At 25.2% G+C, this 18197-nt stretch overlaps 1 protein-coding gene across 2 annotated transcripts; it reads left to right on the top strand.

Moving 5' to 3' along the window:
* The first annotated feature begins 4968 nt into the window (after positions 1 to 4968).
* Positions 4969 to 14394, top strand: LOC126896937 (carbonic anhydrase 7-like). 2 transcript variants are annotated; one of them, XM_050670135.1, is made up of 7 exons: positions 4969 to 5098; positions 5864 to 5955; positions 8470 to 8646; positions 12823 to 12967; positions 13312 to 13417; positions 13703 to 13933; positions 14020 to 14394. In XM_050670135.1, exons 2-7 carry the CDS (start codon positions 5871 to 5873, stop codon positions 14125 to 14127), a joined length of 852 nt encoding a protein of 283 aa, XP_050526092.1. In that variant the 5' UTR covers positions 4969 to 5098; positions 5864 to 5870; the 3' UTR covers positions 14128 to 14394. The 2 variants fall into 2 exon arrangements, with proteins under 2 accessions (XP_050526092.1, XP_050526093.1); XM_050670136.1 differs by lacking the exon at positions 4969 to 5098 and adding an exon at positions 5214 to 5306.
* The last annotated feature ends 3803 nt before the right edge of the window (positions 14395 to 18197 follow it).

The following is an 18197-nucleotide window of genomic DNA, read 5'->3' as shown; positions in this document are numbered from 1 at the left end:
CACCCCGAACCACGGTATCACGATTTTTTTGAGTAATATACAAAAACCAGAAATCATTCGATGACCGCGTTATATCTTGTTGCTATTGTGAACTGATGTGTAATGACCACTATATCAACAATTGGTTAATTAATTTTATTTCGATGAATATAATTTGGTTTATAAAGTTAACGTATTTTGGAAAAACACAAATTGGTATACAAATTACCTTCCGTACTTTAATGAGCTCTCGGTACTTTTCCATATCTGAAATTTGAGTGGCCATATAATCGCGTTACTATAATAGAAACTTTTATTATAAAGTGTAATAAAAACTGAGGGTTTCGTTTACATTATTCATTAGCCATTAAGAAAAGTTACGTTACTAAGATTTTTTGGACATTTTGGCGCGATGGTACTTAACAGTGCCATTAAAGTTTTAAATTATTTCTACACACCAGAAAATTTTAGAAAGTTACTTAAGTTTAGTATACATAATATTTTTTGTTAATTTCTTCTATAAAAACACTGTAAAACTAAATAAATGAAACCATGTACAATATTTTACTTAAATACATATGGCTTGCCATTAAAAAAAAGTCTAAAGATCTATTCATGGAAAACAAATACCTATTTAATGAATAATTTGCAATTTTTTTATTGAACTATTAATACACGTCAAAAAACAGATATAAATGTGGTTAATAAATCATATAAAGTTTGCTTATTAAATTTAAACGCTTGTTTTAGCATCTAACTATGTCAACCCCTTTAATAATTTAACGTTTAATGACATATTCATTAAAAAAAATGTTTGAATGCATAAACATTCAATATTTATTCATTTTTTATTCGTACAAATGTAATTTTCTTTTAAATAAATATAGACTTTAAACAGGGTTTTATTTTTAATGTAGGGATATAAATAAAAAAAGTTAGGCTAGCCCCCAAACAAAAACAAAAATTTATCATTATCGTATAATTTTTTTTTCTGTAATTTTTGAAAATCTCTTTAAATAATATCAATCAATAGATAAAAAATTGTATTAATGCTTAACTAAAATAAAATTTATACGGGATTATTTGACAATACCCACATATATTTAATTATAAAATTGTTTTTCTTGTCCTCAACATTTATAATTTTTATTTTTATTTTAATAAACAATATATATTTATATAATAAAAATTGATCACTTGTGGCTAGTTAATTAAGTAAAATTAAAACTATATTAAAAATATTATTAATTTAAAAAAACTAAAAAATATTAAAAATATNTTTATCCTATACTTTTATTATCCTAAAAAACATGTTATATAAAAACTAGATATTGATTATACAAATTAAATTTTATTCAGTATATTTTTGTAAAAAAAATAATACTTAATGATGAAATAAGATGTAGTTTCTTAAAAATAAAATGTATAGATAATATTTGTAAAATATACTTGTATATTATAGTATAATACTGAATTTATTCTAAATAAATCAAACTAATAAAATAGGCTACATATTTTGAATAGGCGGCAACTTACTTAATAGTTTGGTCAACCAAGTGTGACAAACCATTGATGATATTTTAAAATGATTGTTGGAAGGTGTAAAAATGATAAAAATAATAATTAATATTATACTTAAATTTATTATTACAAGGAAATTTAAGTAGATTGCATAATAAATAACTATTTTATAGTTAGTCACCGCGGAACTATTTGATAGATTTGATTATTCTGTTTTTTTATTTCCGCACTACAATATTTATCAAGATTTTAATCGATAAGTATCATAAGTTCAGTATCGTAAATTTAAGAAATGCAAAATACTCTCTGCTCAAGGTTAAGTTAAAACTTAATGAGACTCTAAGTCGTATATTTAAGGAGCTCCACTATAAAAATTTTTTTACTTGTCTCTATCTAAATTATGAAATAACGAGTAAAAAATAAAAAGACATCATTAAATGAGTTTTAGTCCTGTGAGCCCTTAGATTATTTTCATTGGTTCTTTAATCTGGAATTGCCAATATTTGGTTTTAAATATATAATATAAAAATAAGAAAACTACAGTCGAAAATTCTGTTACGTAGAATAGAAAAAAGTGAATGGTAAAAGATTAAAATATTATTGTTAAATAATATTTTTTTTCCTACTAAATTAATTTTTTAATGACACCTTAAATTAAATATACCCGTGAGAGAAAAAGCGATCGCAGCATTCGCTCTCTCCTCCTGGGGTGTTGTATGCATTATTTGTTTTTTTAAGAACGTATATAACTTTTTATTATAAAAATGGATGAAACATAATTTTCTCCCCTCTCTTCTATAAGAAGGATATGACATTGATCAAACTATCCATATTCGTTAAGGTTCAATTGTAACATAGCTTAAATTATTGTTATAATAAAAACTATTAATGATTTATTGAATACATTTTATTCAGTCATGTAAAATTTTTTCTAAAAAAATTAATAATTCAAGTAGAAAAACACCATATTGAACTTCATTTATCAAATTGATAACAAAATTAAAAAAACCATGTATTAAAAAACATTTAATAAAATATTATACAATTTACTTTATATCTGTTGAAGTAATCACAATCTTAGTATGATTTTACCGCATTAAAAACTGTCCACAAAATAATTGATTTTAAATTCTAAACATTTATTTTTATTTAAAACTCAGTTTATTTTTATTATAATTAAACTTCACGAACTAAAATCGTTCACATTCATACAAAATAAGAACTTCGAAATTTGAACGTGTTTATGTCTAGTTCTCAAAAAAATTAAAGTGTAGTAAAGCCTTCCTTTCAATTTCAACCATTGGTTGGTCCTCAACAAGTCTTAATCCAGATCTGATTATAGACACAAAACGTATACTATAATTCCAAATAGAATATATTTTATTGTAATTTATTAATCATATTTTACTACATGATTATTTTTTCCAAATCAATTAAAAACGTTACTTTACAGTTACATTTAAATAGAATAGCTGTATTATTTATAACCTGATGAAATGCATACATAACACAATAATTGGTGTAAAAAATCACTAATAAAGACAAAAAAATCCAAAGAATTAAACCCGTAATAAATTAGCATCGATTTCTGATTTCGAAAAAATCAGAAATAGTCATATAGATAGATTTTACATTGAGGTCTAGGCCAATTTTATATGGTATTACCGTTATTTATTCTATAAACTGTTAACACTTCTGTTTGTAAAATAAAAAACACAAAATGAACGAGATTTTCTGTACTTTTTGTTCAAGTAAGAGTAAATTTATGTATATTTTTATTTTAGTTAATTGTATAAAGTAATAATAAAACTATTAGTATTGATAATTATTATCAATTATATGTTACAAATTCTTTCAACTAGCCAACAACATGAAAACGCTTTGTAAATTACTATCAAATGTTGATGTCGTTTAATATGAATGAGGTGAGCCATGAAAATTTTAGGTAAGTGAAATACACGTTAAAAATAAATGCGAAAAAATCTTATGGTAACAAACGTTTCAATTATTATGCGTAGGAAAATAAAATTAAAAAATAATAAGGCATTTTTGTTTGACATTGCTAGCGAAATTTTATGATATTTTTTTAAGGTAGATGAGGTAAATTTTTTATTATTGTGAAGTAAAAGTTTTTTTAATGTTTTTATTATTATTATTATTTTTTTTGCTCGAAGTTATAACTTTGCTATAATTTTAATTAAAGTATCTCTAAAGTTATACAGTTTAAAAACAAAAATAATTGGATAAAATTGTTTGAAAAAATTATTTTTTTTTTCTGTGGATTCAATCTTCTGGTCCTACGACGACAATATATTTTATAGGATTTGTTGCCGAAATTATAAATTTGAAACTAAATAGTACAATAATATTGCTTATGATAAAATTTATTGTCCATTTTCATAATAAATTTGACAAATCCTTACAATTAATAGATATTAAAGTTTCTAGAAAATGTTTATTTTATAATCTTATGTAAAATTTTTTTGAAATACTAAAATTTCTTAAACATATTTTCCAACTTAATGGGTTTGAGAATAATAAGTTTATCCTACAAATAAGCCACATTTTTATTTAATCAAATTGCATCGACGCAAATAATGTGACTAGGTTCTTTGATAACCTCTTTATTCTTAATAATATCCTCAAATTGTAAAATGTAAAAATTTACGTCTATATTATTTTTGTTTAGCTACTTTGTCCACTTTACTTTTGTTTACCAACCCAACCTGATAATTTATGTTACAGTTATGAGTTTACATATCATTTTTTGCTTCGATATGGAGATTTCGATTCAACATTAAAACAATAAGATCTTACTATAAATAAATAGTGATTTAAAATAAGCAAATTCTATAATATTAGAAATACATATAGAATGTTCAGTAAGCAAGAAAACGGTTTCTATTGTTCTCATTGTTTGTAACATTTAACCTGTTCTTAATTTTTAATCACTCTAAAAATTATGTTAATATAAACACTCTAAGTTTATTAATATATTACTAATTGAATGAATTTTTTAAACATTTTTTGAATTCGATACTAATACGTCACCAATATTTATAATCAGCGTTTGCAGATTCATATTTAGTAGGAATAATAAATAATTTCTGATATAAGATACCTTTAGTAGAATAAAAATTCATATAGAAATATATGGTAGCAGAGACGCACTTATCACTTGGTTACAAGAAAAATAGAAGATATACGTAAATCAATATGTATGTGTTTATTATTTCCATTTGGCAAGGGTAGGGAGCTGGCAATAAAGTTTTCTCAAAATTATTTGTGAAGTATATTTTTAATTAGAAAAATAATTTAAATTCATTCAAAATGACAACACCCTGGTTTTATGACAACCAAAATTATTAAATTTACAGTTATACTTTAGTGTCCTTTATGTTTCAATAAATCAAAGCTGTTCAATTAAATTTCTCTCCTACCAATTAGGTTAATCTGTCTCACCGGACATTTAATAGATCATTGCCTAAGTAAATAGAACACACATTGTCAACTATTCAGTTGTGCAAAATACATCAAATAGATGACCTCACGTTTGTAGCATAAGTTCCTACTTTTTAATAATAAGTGAAGAAAAAAAGTAAGTTGAAAGTTTAATAATAGCCAATATTTCTACAATTTTGATTATTTTTTATTAATTTGACCATTAAATATTTCAAGAATTTAAAGAATAATCATAAATAAATCATTAGAGTAATTTCTAATTTGTAATATATGTTTAATATATTATTTTTTATAATTGTGAATTGGTTAATAACTTTATGAGTAACGCTTTTTTCTTATAAATAGTAAGTATCAATATAATATTTATTGTTATGAATAATTTTAATAATTTTTTGAAGATCTGTTAACTAAATTTGCAAATAACAATATATTTTATTTAATATTATGTCATATTTATTCTAAAAAGCAATAATTTGCTGTTGCCGAATGATAAAAGAACCACGACTTTACTAAATTGTATTTAATCATCAATGTTAAAAAATATATACATGTTCAAAAACTAATATAAGTATTGTAATTTTTCATTAAATTTTTGTTTGATTAATTTTTTTTTGTCATACTTATTAAACAGGTAATAACGTAATTTCTTTACAATATATCGACAGTTAAGAAAAGAACATAAATATTTGTATTAAAAACACCAATTTTTGTAGGCGAATCTATACTTGTTTATTTGAAAATTTGAAAACTTTTTTTAGAGGGAGAATACTGTATAATAATTAATATTTAATAACACTATTATTTAAGCTATTTTATAGTTGTAAAATATGTTTAATGATTATTTATAAAACTAATTGAAGTTCGGTTGGTTGTGTCTGGTTTCTCATTATTTTTGTTATAGTCGTCTAATGATTTGGGAAGTTTTTGCATTGTGGTTAACGTCAGTTGTTTCAACAACATTACAATCTCAAAATGTTGAAACTGACAGTACAAGTATGTAATACCTAAGTATATTTTAATGTTTGTAAATAATAAACATTTAGTTTATTGATAATAATTTTAGTTATTGTTGATAATAGCTCCTAAGTATTTTATAACTATTTCTTTAAGTTCGAAGAAATTATACATTGAAATAATATCAATCCATTATACATGATTATAACCACTAAAATTATACATAAATTTGTATAAATATCAGCTGCCTAATTAAAAAAAAACTAAGCCCGCCCTAAGTGGAAAATAATAGCTCAAGAAATATCAAATTCTTATAAAAAATTTATTAATAATAAAATTCCTCACTGAAATTAAAATTCTGCTCGTATAAGAAATAAGGTTGTAAGACTCTGAAGAAGTGGCATTATTTTAATTTTTTTTAGTACGTATAGATATTGTAGAGGCTATTGTGTAGTACGGATGTTATATTTAAATGTTAAGACCAGAAAAGCTATACTTTAATAACTTTAATAGATATGCAAATGTATATTCTGCGACTTGTAAATGATACCGCTGCTCTGAAAAGAATTAACTAGAATTTATTCAGTAAATTTTCCTATGATATAATTATCTCTAAGGATATATTAAAGAAGTCTTTTGATATTTAATAATGTTTTGAAAGGGCTCTTGAAGCATATATATATATATATATATGCTAAATGCAAGCTAGTAGTATTTTTTATATTTATAATGAAAATTGTATAATGTTTTATCTGAGATAAAATTAACTCGTAGATTAGAATTGAGAATTTTATGTATCACTGATATTTCACTAATAAATAAAATATTATTTTTGAGAAGTCTAATAAAATTTTTACCTATGCCAAAAATATTTCTGTAGTGCAGTATTGGAAATTATTATCATTTTTAAGTGGAAGAATACCGTAAAGTTTAATCTTTTAACATTTAAATCACCTAATTATAAGTTGAAAACAATGCAATGACCAAACTTAGACATTATCTCTTTAAATTTTTTTCTCATTGAAAATGTATTATTATTTGTTAATTTTAATTATCCCGATGTTAAGTATTTATTTAATAGTATTTAAAAGATATTTAAAATTTTTGAAAAATAATTTTCATAAAATGTAGTTTAACCTACGTATTATTTTTATGAAATATTCAGTATGGTGTAATCACTTTTTTCAATAATTTGCACAAATGTTTAATAACTTGTAATAAGTTTTTAGAATGCTTGAAAAATAACATGTAATTTAATATATTATAAATAAAATATTTATCTAAAACTTTCGTGTAAAAATTAACGACATTTTTGTTATCGCTTAAATAGATTAATTTGGTTTTTCTGACAAGAAAACGCTTAGGAGAGTATCATTTTTTGAAAAAAAATAGGTCATCATTTGAATTTTAGGATGAGCATGCATTGAGACTCTTCATAAATAAACTATTTATTTGAGAAACGGTGCAAGTCCAAAATATTAAATCAGAAGAATACAATCAAAATTGTTTGTTAACTATCATTAAAATGTTGTGTTAAAACTGAGATAACCGGAGGAAAGTATACTAGAAGTACACTGAGTTAATAAAAAAAAATACATTATTTTAACCTAAGGTGACTCATTTGAAGTCTCTGAATTTGTGACATTTCTACAATTCATAATTTTTGGTGATATAAAAATGCACGAATTATACATTTATTTTTATGTACTCATATTCTTCCAAAATTTTTTAAAAATTTTCAAACTTATCGATTTATTGAAGTGTAAAAAACCATTATTTTAATTTAAACATAGATGCGTCTGTCCAGTGCTGTTACTAGGTTTTGGGAGGCCTCGACATAGCTTTCTATTTTGATTACAAATTTGTGTTGATTCTTCTTTCCCATATTTTACAGAACAAGAGGGATTTGTAGATTTGTACACTAACAAACTGACATAGGAGAGGTACATAAAAGAGTGCCTGGATACAGCAATTTGCCGAATGGGCGGGTTTACAAGTCGACACTGTGTCTGTCTATGAAAAATTAAACGCACTTAATACTAATTTTTAAACGTTTGTGACTTACGTCGTTTTACAAAAAAGTGGTTAAAATATATGGGTTATTTTATTATAACGCTCTTTTTTTAAAAGATTTTTATGAAAATTTTAGTTTAATTAATATAACGTTTTTTAATATTTAATTATACTGATAAAAATTAGGCATAAGTCTTTAATTTTTCAGAGTAAGGCAGGGCCGTTCTTAAATTATAATTAGCAAAACATAGATCCTAAGCTTCGCACTTTTTTTATTAAGAAACTAAATTAGAATATCGTACTTGTGAAAAAAAATAAATTATATTACAATAATTTTTGCTCTAGACCTCCCAAATCTTAAGAACGGTTATAAATTTAAGTTTTTCACAAATGATAGTACTAAATTTTTATGAAGTCTTTTGTCTTGTAGAAATTCTTTATATTTATATATACATACAAATAGAAAATAAATTGAATAGAAAATATTTGTAAACAATTTTATTAAAAATTTAACTTTAAATTATTTAATTTTTCTCATAGGCATAGTCGTTCCAGATGGTTGGCCATACGTAATAAATGAATATAATATGTCTGAACAGTCTCCAGTAGACATATCAACGAAGCATGCTGTAAGAAGATTTTTACCATTTTTGCGTACAACTGGCTATTGGACTCTAGAAAATTCTCAAGTAGAAATTAAAAATACTGGTCACACAGGTATCTGCATTTTAGTTAACTAAAATGATGATTAATGCACTGCAGGACACTATAAAAATATATTTAATATCTTTTTATAAAGAGAAAATAAAAAATATATAATTTTATGAACGTAAAAGTTCCATAAAACTTAGATAAATATCAAAAAAAAAAAATAGTAGATTTTGTGAGGCATTTAAGAGAGACTGAGCTTTCCTTTATACACAGTGGTCGTAGTGGCTCAAATATGTGGAGGGATGCCCTCCATTATTGTCGATAATCTGAATACACATTGAATAATAAGGGGGATGTATTATTTTAGAGATAATAAGTAGAGGTATGAAAAATGTAAATTAAAAAAAGTAGAGAGATGGCATCCCTCCGTATCCCCCCCCCCAAATCCGACCACTGTTTATACATCATTATTATATTGTGAAACAGAAAATCAAATGATAATGTAATTTAGTAATTTTTTCAAGTTTTTGGAACTTATATTTTAGTATTAAAATAATAGAGACGTTTAACAATTAGTTTTGTGATATTTTGGTAGAATTTTTTTTAAAGGCAAGAGTACCATGGTCGATATTTAGATGTTTTTAAAACATAGATTAAGTAAGAAACTTTAATGATGGTTAAAATTCAGAAATTTTATTTAATGTTGAAGCCCAAGCTTCATATTGCCTAAATCTGAAGTTGCAGGCACCTAGCCAGAAAATGTTTATTGGAGGGGCCAACAATTTTGGGCCCTTGTATCAATTTCCATAATTTGTTTCCCATGAAAAGCTTGTGGGGGACTCCCTTTATTTTTAAAATATTGGTGGATTAATTCAAAAGTTACATGATCTGCTATTTCCTTATTAATATCCTGATTAAGATATAGAATGAAAAAGGGATTATTAAAAAATGTTATTTCTCATAAATAAATTGTGCTGATCCATACATTTTTCAAAAAGTTATAGCATTATAAAATTAAAAATGTAAAATACAAAATCGAGAATTTTTACACAAAAATAGCATTTGATAGCCATTTTCACCGTGAAGACAAAATAAAGTCCGAAATTTTTTAAAATAAAATAGTACATTACATTAGCTTTAATTTAAGATATAGATAAAAGTGTCAGACTTTCCGGAACATTTTAAAAATTTAAGTGGAAAAAGTTAATTTTTTGTGAAAAAGTTGTCATTTTAAATCCCTCCCGTGGTCAGGTAAAGGGTCAGATTTATAAAACAAAGAATTATATTGATCCATATATCTTTCAAAAAGTTATAGCATTATAAAGTTAAAAATATAAAAAATAATTTTTTTACAAAAATCGTATTTTTTTCAGTGTTACCGTCTCAAAAACCGTACGTCTCATTCGTCACTTAATAAAAATGGAAATTTAGCTAGTTCAAATTTTAAAGTTATTTTTCTCGACTTCAAAGAAACAAAAGTCACGGCATAGTGGGGATGTTGCCTAGTTAGGTCCAGTATAGATTTAATCTGACAGTGATTAAAATCCCTATCATAAGAAACGCTTCGATGCAAATCTTTAGATAGTGTTTAATTCTAAAAAATTGATGGACAAAAGCAACATCAACTTCTATTTCCTTAATTATACCCAGATTAGTTTTTCTTTTAATTTTATATTATATAATTTTTAAAATTAATTGTTTTTAAATTATTATTGATTTTGATTTTTAATAGGTTAAAAGTGATCATTTTGAACGTACTTTTTTTTGTCCTTTAAAGTGAAAGTTTTAATAGAACAATATTCATGAAAGTCAGTATATTCCCTTAATAAGATATTTTAAGATAAAATAAAATACAAAACCCAGAATTGTATTACAAAAATAGCATATTTTTGAATACGGTAGCCTTTTGTGCATAGAAGATAGGTCGTCGGGACAAATTTTTTTTTTCTTTTTATAGTCCGTGACATAAGCTTTAATTTGACATATGTTTAAAGGACGCAGTATTTCTGGAACATTTTCAAAAGTTAAGTTAAAAAAATTAGTTTTTGTAAAAAAGTTGCTATTTTAAATCCCCCCCAATGAGCAGATTAAATGTTAGATTTTCAAAAAAATGATATAAACTGAAAGGGAAATATCTAAGGTTTTAGCATAAAAAAAAATTATGTTGATTTGTTGATTTTTGAAAAAGTTATGGAAGTTTTATGAAAAAAAAGTGAAAAAAATGACAAAATTTACCGATTTTTAAATTTGTAATTTTTTTGGAGGTTTCCCCCATTTACAGGGAACGAGGGAAATTTTTTCAATTTTTAAGGGTAATTTCTTCAACTAGATACGATTTGTGATCTTTGACGTATTTTTGAAAGAAATCGGTCCAGCGAGAGCTGAGAAAAAGTAGCAATAGACACACAAAAAAAAAAACACATACTAAAACCAATACCTTCTCAGCTTCGCATCGAAGCTAAAATATATTAATATAATTGAATTAGTAAATCGAATCTAGCATGAAATACGCATTAGCAAGATAGATACTACTTAAAATAGTATCTATCTTAAGGATAGTAGTACAGAATAATTATTGTTCATATGTTTGTTTATAAATTAAAATTTTTACCTTTTGACTAGTATCGTTCAGAAAAGAATTTTTTTACAATATCCTGTCTCCTATTAAGAAATTCTATAAAAAAAAAAAAATCTATCCTAAATAAAAAAAAAAAAAAAAANTAAAATTAATAACATACCGTTACCGGAAGAAAACACACATAGAAATAAAAAAAAAAAAAAAAATACATCATAGTAAAATTAATACCTTCTCCGCTTCGCATCGAAGCTAAAATTCTTCAGCTTTATACCTCAAAAATATTGAGTCGAATTAAAATTTTTAAATTAAAAAAAAAATAAAAAAAAACACATCATGGTAAAATTAATACCTTCTCAGCTTCGCATCGAAGCTAATAAGTTATAAAAAATTTTTAAATAATTATAAATTATAAACAATGTAAAATTTATTTTATTTAAAATTAAAAACAATTCCTGCCTTTTTTTAGTCATATTTTTATTACTTTTATTTAGAGCACGCAAATAACAAATTAACAAAAACAAATAAATTACTTATTGTAACTACTAAATTATAAAAAAAGAAACAAATTAAAGATAAGATTTATCAAAATATTTTTCATAGAGTATACTCTATCGAATTTTGTAATCAACTAGATTCTAATCAATGCAGATACTTCTTAGTTTGTTATCATTTGTTGGACCAGAGTTAAAAAAAATTTACCTGCAATCACGTTTGGAGTAATTGCTATTCTATTTATTATTACGTCTAGAACGTTATCTTTTTCAAATAACGTTTTCTATGATTATAAAAATTAAAATACAGCCATAATAATAACTGTATTACTCAATAGTAATCACAAATTAATAATAATTTCAATGTATGTAAGGCCTAGCACGTTTTTGATAATTCGTAAAAATAATTGAATTTTAAATTTGGGGGGCCGGCCCTGGGCCACATTAAATCTAAGGGGGGCCATGCCCACCCAGGCCCACCCTTGTCTACGTGCCTGTGAAGTTGATCTGAATATTACATTGTACACTTGATTTAAAACTGTAGTAACTCTAATAATTTTTACCTTATATTGAAAACTATATGGTATCAAAAACAAAGTTAATGGTGATTTTTTTTTACATTTCAGCGAAAATATTTTTAGTTTAAGTTACAACAGTATGTTGATAAATTAATAATATTCAAACTGATAGACTTTTTATAAAATTAAATTATAAATTCTTTATTTTTACCTATCAAATTAACAAAATTCAGACACGCAGCCAGAGAAAATTTTGTAAGGTCTGTACCTCCTTTATTGAAGTTATAAGATTAAACATGATAATATTAAGAGAAGAAGTGTAATTTTCTATTATACTCACTTAAAATTAAATCCTGACTATGTGCTTGACAGAATTTATTAAAAAGTATTAAGATAGGTAAAGGCCTAGTGAAGTCATCTTTTTTAAGGGAACTATAAAATCTATTTTGCCTGACATCTTAAAATTCGATTTTCTCGATTTTAATATTGAAAAACTTCTTTTCATCGGTTGAAGTAAAATAAGGTGGGAGAAACCCAACCTATATATTCTATTACCTTTTAAGTTATTCATTTAAAAATAGATAATTTTTCAAATACACATATGCTTAAAAATTATATTTTATGCAAGTGTTGTAAGTGTTTTTGTTATCATAAGTTAGAGTTCAATTGGCTAATACTTCTGATGAAATACCATATGTTTCTGGAGGGCCTCTATTTGATGCCAAATATGAGTTTGTACAATTGCATTTCCATTGGGGCAAAGATGATTTTGGAAGTGAACACAAGGTCAATGGTCATCAGTAAGGAACATACATATATAATTACTTATTAAAAACAATTAAACATCCATTTTATTATAGTCTTTTTATAAAAGAATCGTTTATCGCTAATGTTTGTATTGATAAACAATTTATATATTTATTGAAATTACCAAATTAGAGATGTATACTTAAAAGTTTATGAGCAGAGAATAGTTCTTTAACTCAATATTGACTTATCATTGCAAATTCATATTAAATAGTAAGAATAGCTATCTATTTCAGGGGTTTATAACCACATAATACCCTTTATTATGTTCCACTGTAACTACGAATAAAATTCATTCTTGGTCAAAACGTTTATTGTATGCAATGATCTATTTTAGATATGCTATGGAAGTTCATATTGTCCACTACAAAAAAAAGTATGGTTCATACGAAAACGCCCAAAATTTCATAGATGGAATTTGTGTGATTGGATTTTTTGGACAAGTAATCTAATATATATTTAATATTTAGTATGTAATTTTGAGCATATTAAAGAAGAGAGTTTGCATCATCTTCTCATTTGTTCTGATAAATTTTTATAAAAAAATATATAGTTATAACTATAGGTATTAAAAGTTAGGTACTGGACCCTAGTACTTTCAGTAATTACTAAGTACTAGAGCCTTAGTATCTCCAGTAATTGCGCCACTGATCACTGAAATCTTAATTGCATAATTGAAAAAGTAGTATCAAGTTGATCTTTTTACATAAATTTTTTTAATAAAAAAGGTAACAACGCAAAATAATCTCGAGATGACAAACTTCGTTGATGATTTAAAATTTATAGAAAATATGAATACATCCATTATTAGACCATTTAAAGAAGAATTTTCTTGGATAAAGGACACTGCATTAAAACAACATTATTACACTTACCATGGATCTTTAACGACACCACCATATGCTGAATGCGTTATTTGGATTATATTTACGAAACCTATACCAATATCAAGAGCACAGGTTTGCTTTTTTACTAATAAAAAATTTTATAACGTAATTACTTATATTTCGATCAAGCTATCAACATTTTATCTATCTGATTACAGTTAAAAAAGTTCAGAAATTTACATTCAAGCAAAAACGGCATCTTAATAAATGAAAATGATCGACCTTTACAACCATTCAATGATCGACCAATTGTGTACGGATACTGAAGGAATATCTCGTCTTAAGTTTTCGATTATAAAATTAAAAGATTAAACTCATAAATTTAATTAAATTAAAGTTATTAAAATGAATTTATTTGCAAGTGATAATTTAAAATGTATAACTTATAACATTTTATATAGTATAATGGTAAGTGTATTTTAGTAATTTAGTATTTATTATTTATTCTCCAAATTGGTTTAACTGAAAAATATCGATTAGTTATTTAATGATGTGATGATATTATTTATAAAATAAAGTTTTATTATAACCCATCTTCCTCATTTAAAATTAAATAATAGGTAAATAAGAATATAAACTCTAAAAAATTACGAATATCATTATTTTTTATATTAGAGTACAATAAGTACTCCAATACAAGTAAAATAAGCATTCTAAAAACTTATTTTAGTTGCATCTATAAAATTAAGAACACTTTGTCTGCTTTATAGAAATAACATGATTTTGAATTATGATGCGAAGCTGATATGGTATTAGTTTTACCATCATGTGTTTTTTTTTGTGTTTATTACCACTTTTTCTTAGTTATCACTGGACGATTTTGATGAACAATATGTCAAAAGATCACAAATTTTACTTAGTTGAAGACATTACCCTTGAAAATTGAAAATATTTCCCTCGTTCCCCGTAAATGGGGAAAATCTCCCATTTGTCCCGACATCTTATCTTCTACGTGCAATCGACCTCCGTTGTTAAAAAAAATGCTATTTTTGAGTTAAAATTTTCGATTTTAAATTTTCAACATTAAATTGCTATAACTTTTTGAATAATGTATGTATCAACAAACATTTTTAGCTTCGATGCGAAACTTAGTTTTACTATTATGTGTTTTTTTTGTGTCTGTTACCACTTTTTCTCAGCTCTCACCGAACGGATTTCTTTCAATGATACGTCAAAAGATTCCAATTCGTATTTAGTTGAAGATATTACCTTCAAAAATTGAAAACAAATCCCCTAATTAAATAAAAAACCCAGCACAGGGGGGTCGTGGCACAGTGGTGACATGGCATTGTTGGATCAAGTATAATGATATCTGACAGTGATTAAAATCACTATAAAAAAAAACGCTTCGATGCAAATCTTTAGATAGTGTTTAATTTTAAAAAATTGGTGGATTATTCCAAAAGCTACATGATCTGCTAGTTCCTTAATATTAATATCCTTAATATTAATATCAATAATATTAATATTAATATCCTTAAATATTATTAATATCCTGATTAAGATAAAGTATGTCGAATGAAAAAGGGATTATTAAAAAATATTATTTCTCATAAAAAAATTGTGTTGATCCATACACTTTTATAATAGCATTTGGTGGCCATTTTCACTGTGAAGATAAAATGAAGTCCGAAATTTTTTTTTTTCATAATAAATTACATTACATTAGCTTTAATTTAAGATATATATAAAAGTGTCAGACTTTCCGGAACATTTTCAAAAGTCAGGGCAGGTAAAGGGTTAGATATAAAAAAAAAAATATACCAAATGAAAGGTAATGATATCATGCATCTATATAAAAAAAATAATGTTGATTCGGTTTTTTTTTAAAAAGTTATGGCAATTTTAAGTAAAAAAAATTGAAAAAATTTTGAAAATTAACGATTTTTAAATTTGTAATTTTTTTGGAGGTAACACGGCCGCCGGGGATTGACGGGCGGTTATAGAAAGTGTACCGGAAATCATGTGAAAATAAGAGATACGATTCGGGATTAGAACCCGCGACCCAAGGCTTCGTATAGACAAACCTTACCTCTAGGCCACCGTGCACTTATGATTCAGATCCCGATACACTTTCATTGAGGTTGATAATGTGATGTGCGGCTGAGGGAAACACGGTACCGTGTCAGAGGTTTCCCCCATTTACGGGGTACGAGGGAATTTTTTTCAATTTTTGAGGGTAATGTCTTCGACTAGATATGATTTGTGATCTTTTGACGTATCATTGAAAGAAATCGGTTCAGCGAGAGCTGAGAAAAAGTGGTAACAGACACAAAAAAAAAATAAATAAATAAATAAACACATCTTAGTAAAATCAATACCTTCTCAGCTTCGCATCGAAGCTAAAATATAGGTATGTAAAACCAATATAACCAATATTCCAATTTTATGATTTTTTAAATAATTATAAAAAAAATTATTATAATATTTAGTCGTTCACATAGTTTTAAAATAACAAATAAAATACATCTAATACAAAATAAATTTTCTTATTTGCTTTAAAAAATTATTATTAAATTATTTGTTTATTTAGTAGCGAATTTTCAATATGTTTCTCAAATGGTTTTAAAGAATATAATTTAATTTGAATACATATCAATGGTTTACGCTACATATTAGTAATATAAAAATATTGGCAATCCCTCTCCCCCCTAAATACGCTACTGTTTATTTATATCATATAAATAAACTATAGGTTTATTTGTATATTTATAAATCCAGAGGTGGATTTGCCAAATATCTGCATGTATTGCTGTTAGAGAAACATTTTCTGTTAAATTAGTACTAAATAAAATTAGCATAGAATTAAAATGCGAAAATAGTATGGAAGCTAAATTAATTTTGCTTCACTTTAATTTTGAATTTTTTCAAAATTAATTGTTCACACCTCTTTTGTGATACATTTAGTCAAATAAACATTATTTCTGATTTTCTACAACTATCCGAATCAGATTTAGGTACAAGTTGTATAATGATCAAATCATTGATAGATTATCATAAACATTTCCGAAGAGTTGATAAATTATTTGATGTTCTCTTGGAAAAAGTTGTTTTGTTTGCTAAAATTAATAACATACCGTTACCGGAAGAAAACACACATAGAAGAACTTTTCCTAAATTGCCTGCTAAATTTGTATCATACATTACAGAACTACCGATTTCTGAAAATAGGGAGATTATGAGTAAGAATGATTTAAGGACAATTATATTTTTTCCAGTAATTGATCGAATGATCAATGAATTATAAAAAAGATTTTCTGATAATAATCCAATATTATCTGGTATTAGTTCCTTAAATTCTCAAAATAAATCTTTAAAATAAAATGATCAACACGAGATTATCAGATTTAGCAGTTTTTTCTACAAAGAAAAATATTTCTAAAAACCTAGACTTGGAATCCACTGTGGACAATTTTCTGCTACTCATCACAACCGCAGAATAATGCTTGTTTAAAAAAATCTGACATTTTTCATTGATTGTATTTTCATTTTAAACATTACTAGTGTGTTATGTTATGATATGATATGCAGTAGGTTATGCAAAGTTAATAGGCGTATTATTTATAAATCACTAAACTATTTTTACCGATAGATTTAGTGTTGTATTCGCCCATTCAAAAAAATTGCCGCCTCTCAAGGAAAAAAATTTTGGCGCCGTCCATGTTTATATGTATAAATTATGACAGTTCCAATTAGACATATTTACCAAAATAAATTATTTATATATCTTATAAATGAAAAAAGGTGACGCAATATAACTAATCATAACATATCAGTTAAACAATAAATTTTAATTAAATTTTTAGTTTCGATGCGAAGCTGAGAAGGTATTGGTTTTACTATGATGTGTTTTTTTTTTTATGTCTGTTGCCACTTTTTCTCAGCTATCACTGGACCGATTTCTTTCAACGATATGTCAAAAGATCACAAATCGTATCTAGTCGAAGACATTACCCTTAAAAATTGAAAAAATTTCCCTCGTTCTCCGTAAATGGGGGAAACCTCCAAAAAAATTACAAATTTAAAAATCGCTAATTTTCGAAATAACTTTTTCAATAATGAACATATCAATATAATTTTTTTTTTTATACATTCTTGATGTCATTACCTATCATTTGGTTTTTTTTTTTTGTAAATTTAACCCTTTATCTGCCCACAGGAGGGATTTAAAATGACAACTTTTTCACAAAAAATTAACTTTTTCAACTTAACTTTTGAAAATGTTCCGGAAGGTCTGACACTTTTATATATATCTTAAATTAATGCTAATGTAATGTAATTTATTATGAAAAAAAAAAAAATTCGGACTTTATTTTATCTTCACGGTGAAAATGGC

This window comes from Daktulosphaira vitifoliae, unplaced genomic scaffold (assembly GCF_025091365.1).
Source record: "Daktulosphaira vitifoliae isolate Bord-2020 unplaced genomic scaffold, ASM2509136v1 Scaffold_1, whole genome shotgun sequence".
NCBI lineage: Eukaryota > Metazoa > Arthropoda > Insecta > Hemiptera > Phylloxeridae > Daktulosphaira > Daktulosphaira vitifoliae.
This window is presented reverse-complemented; position numbering and strand designations above follow the sequence as displayed.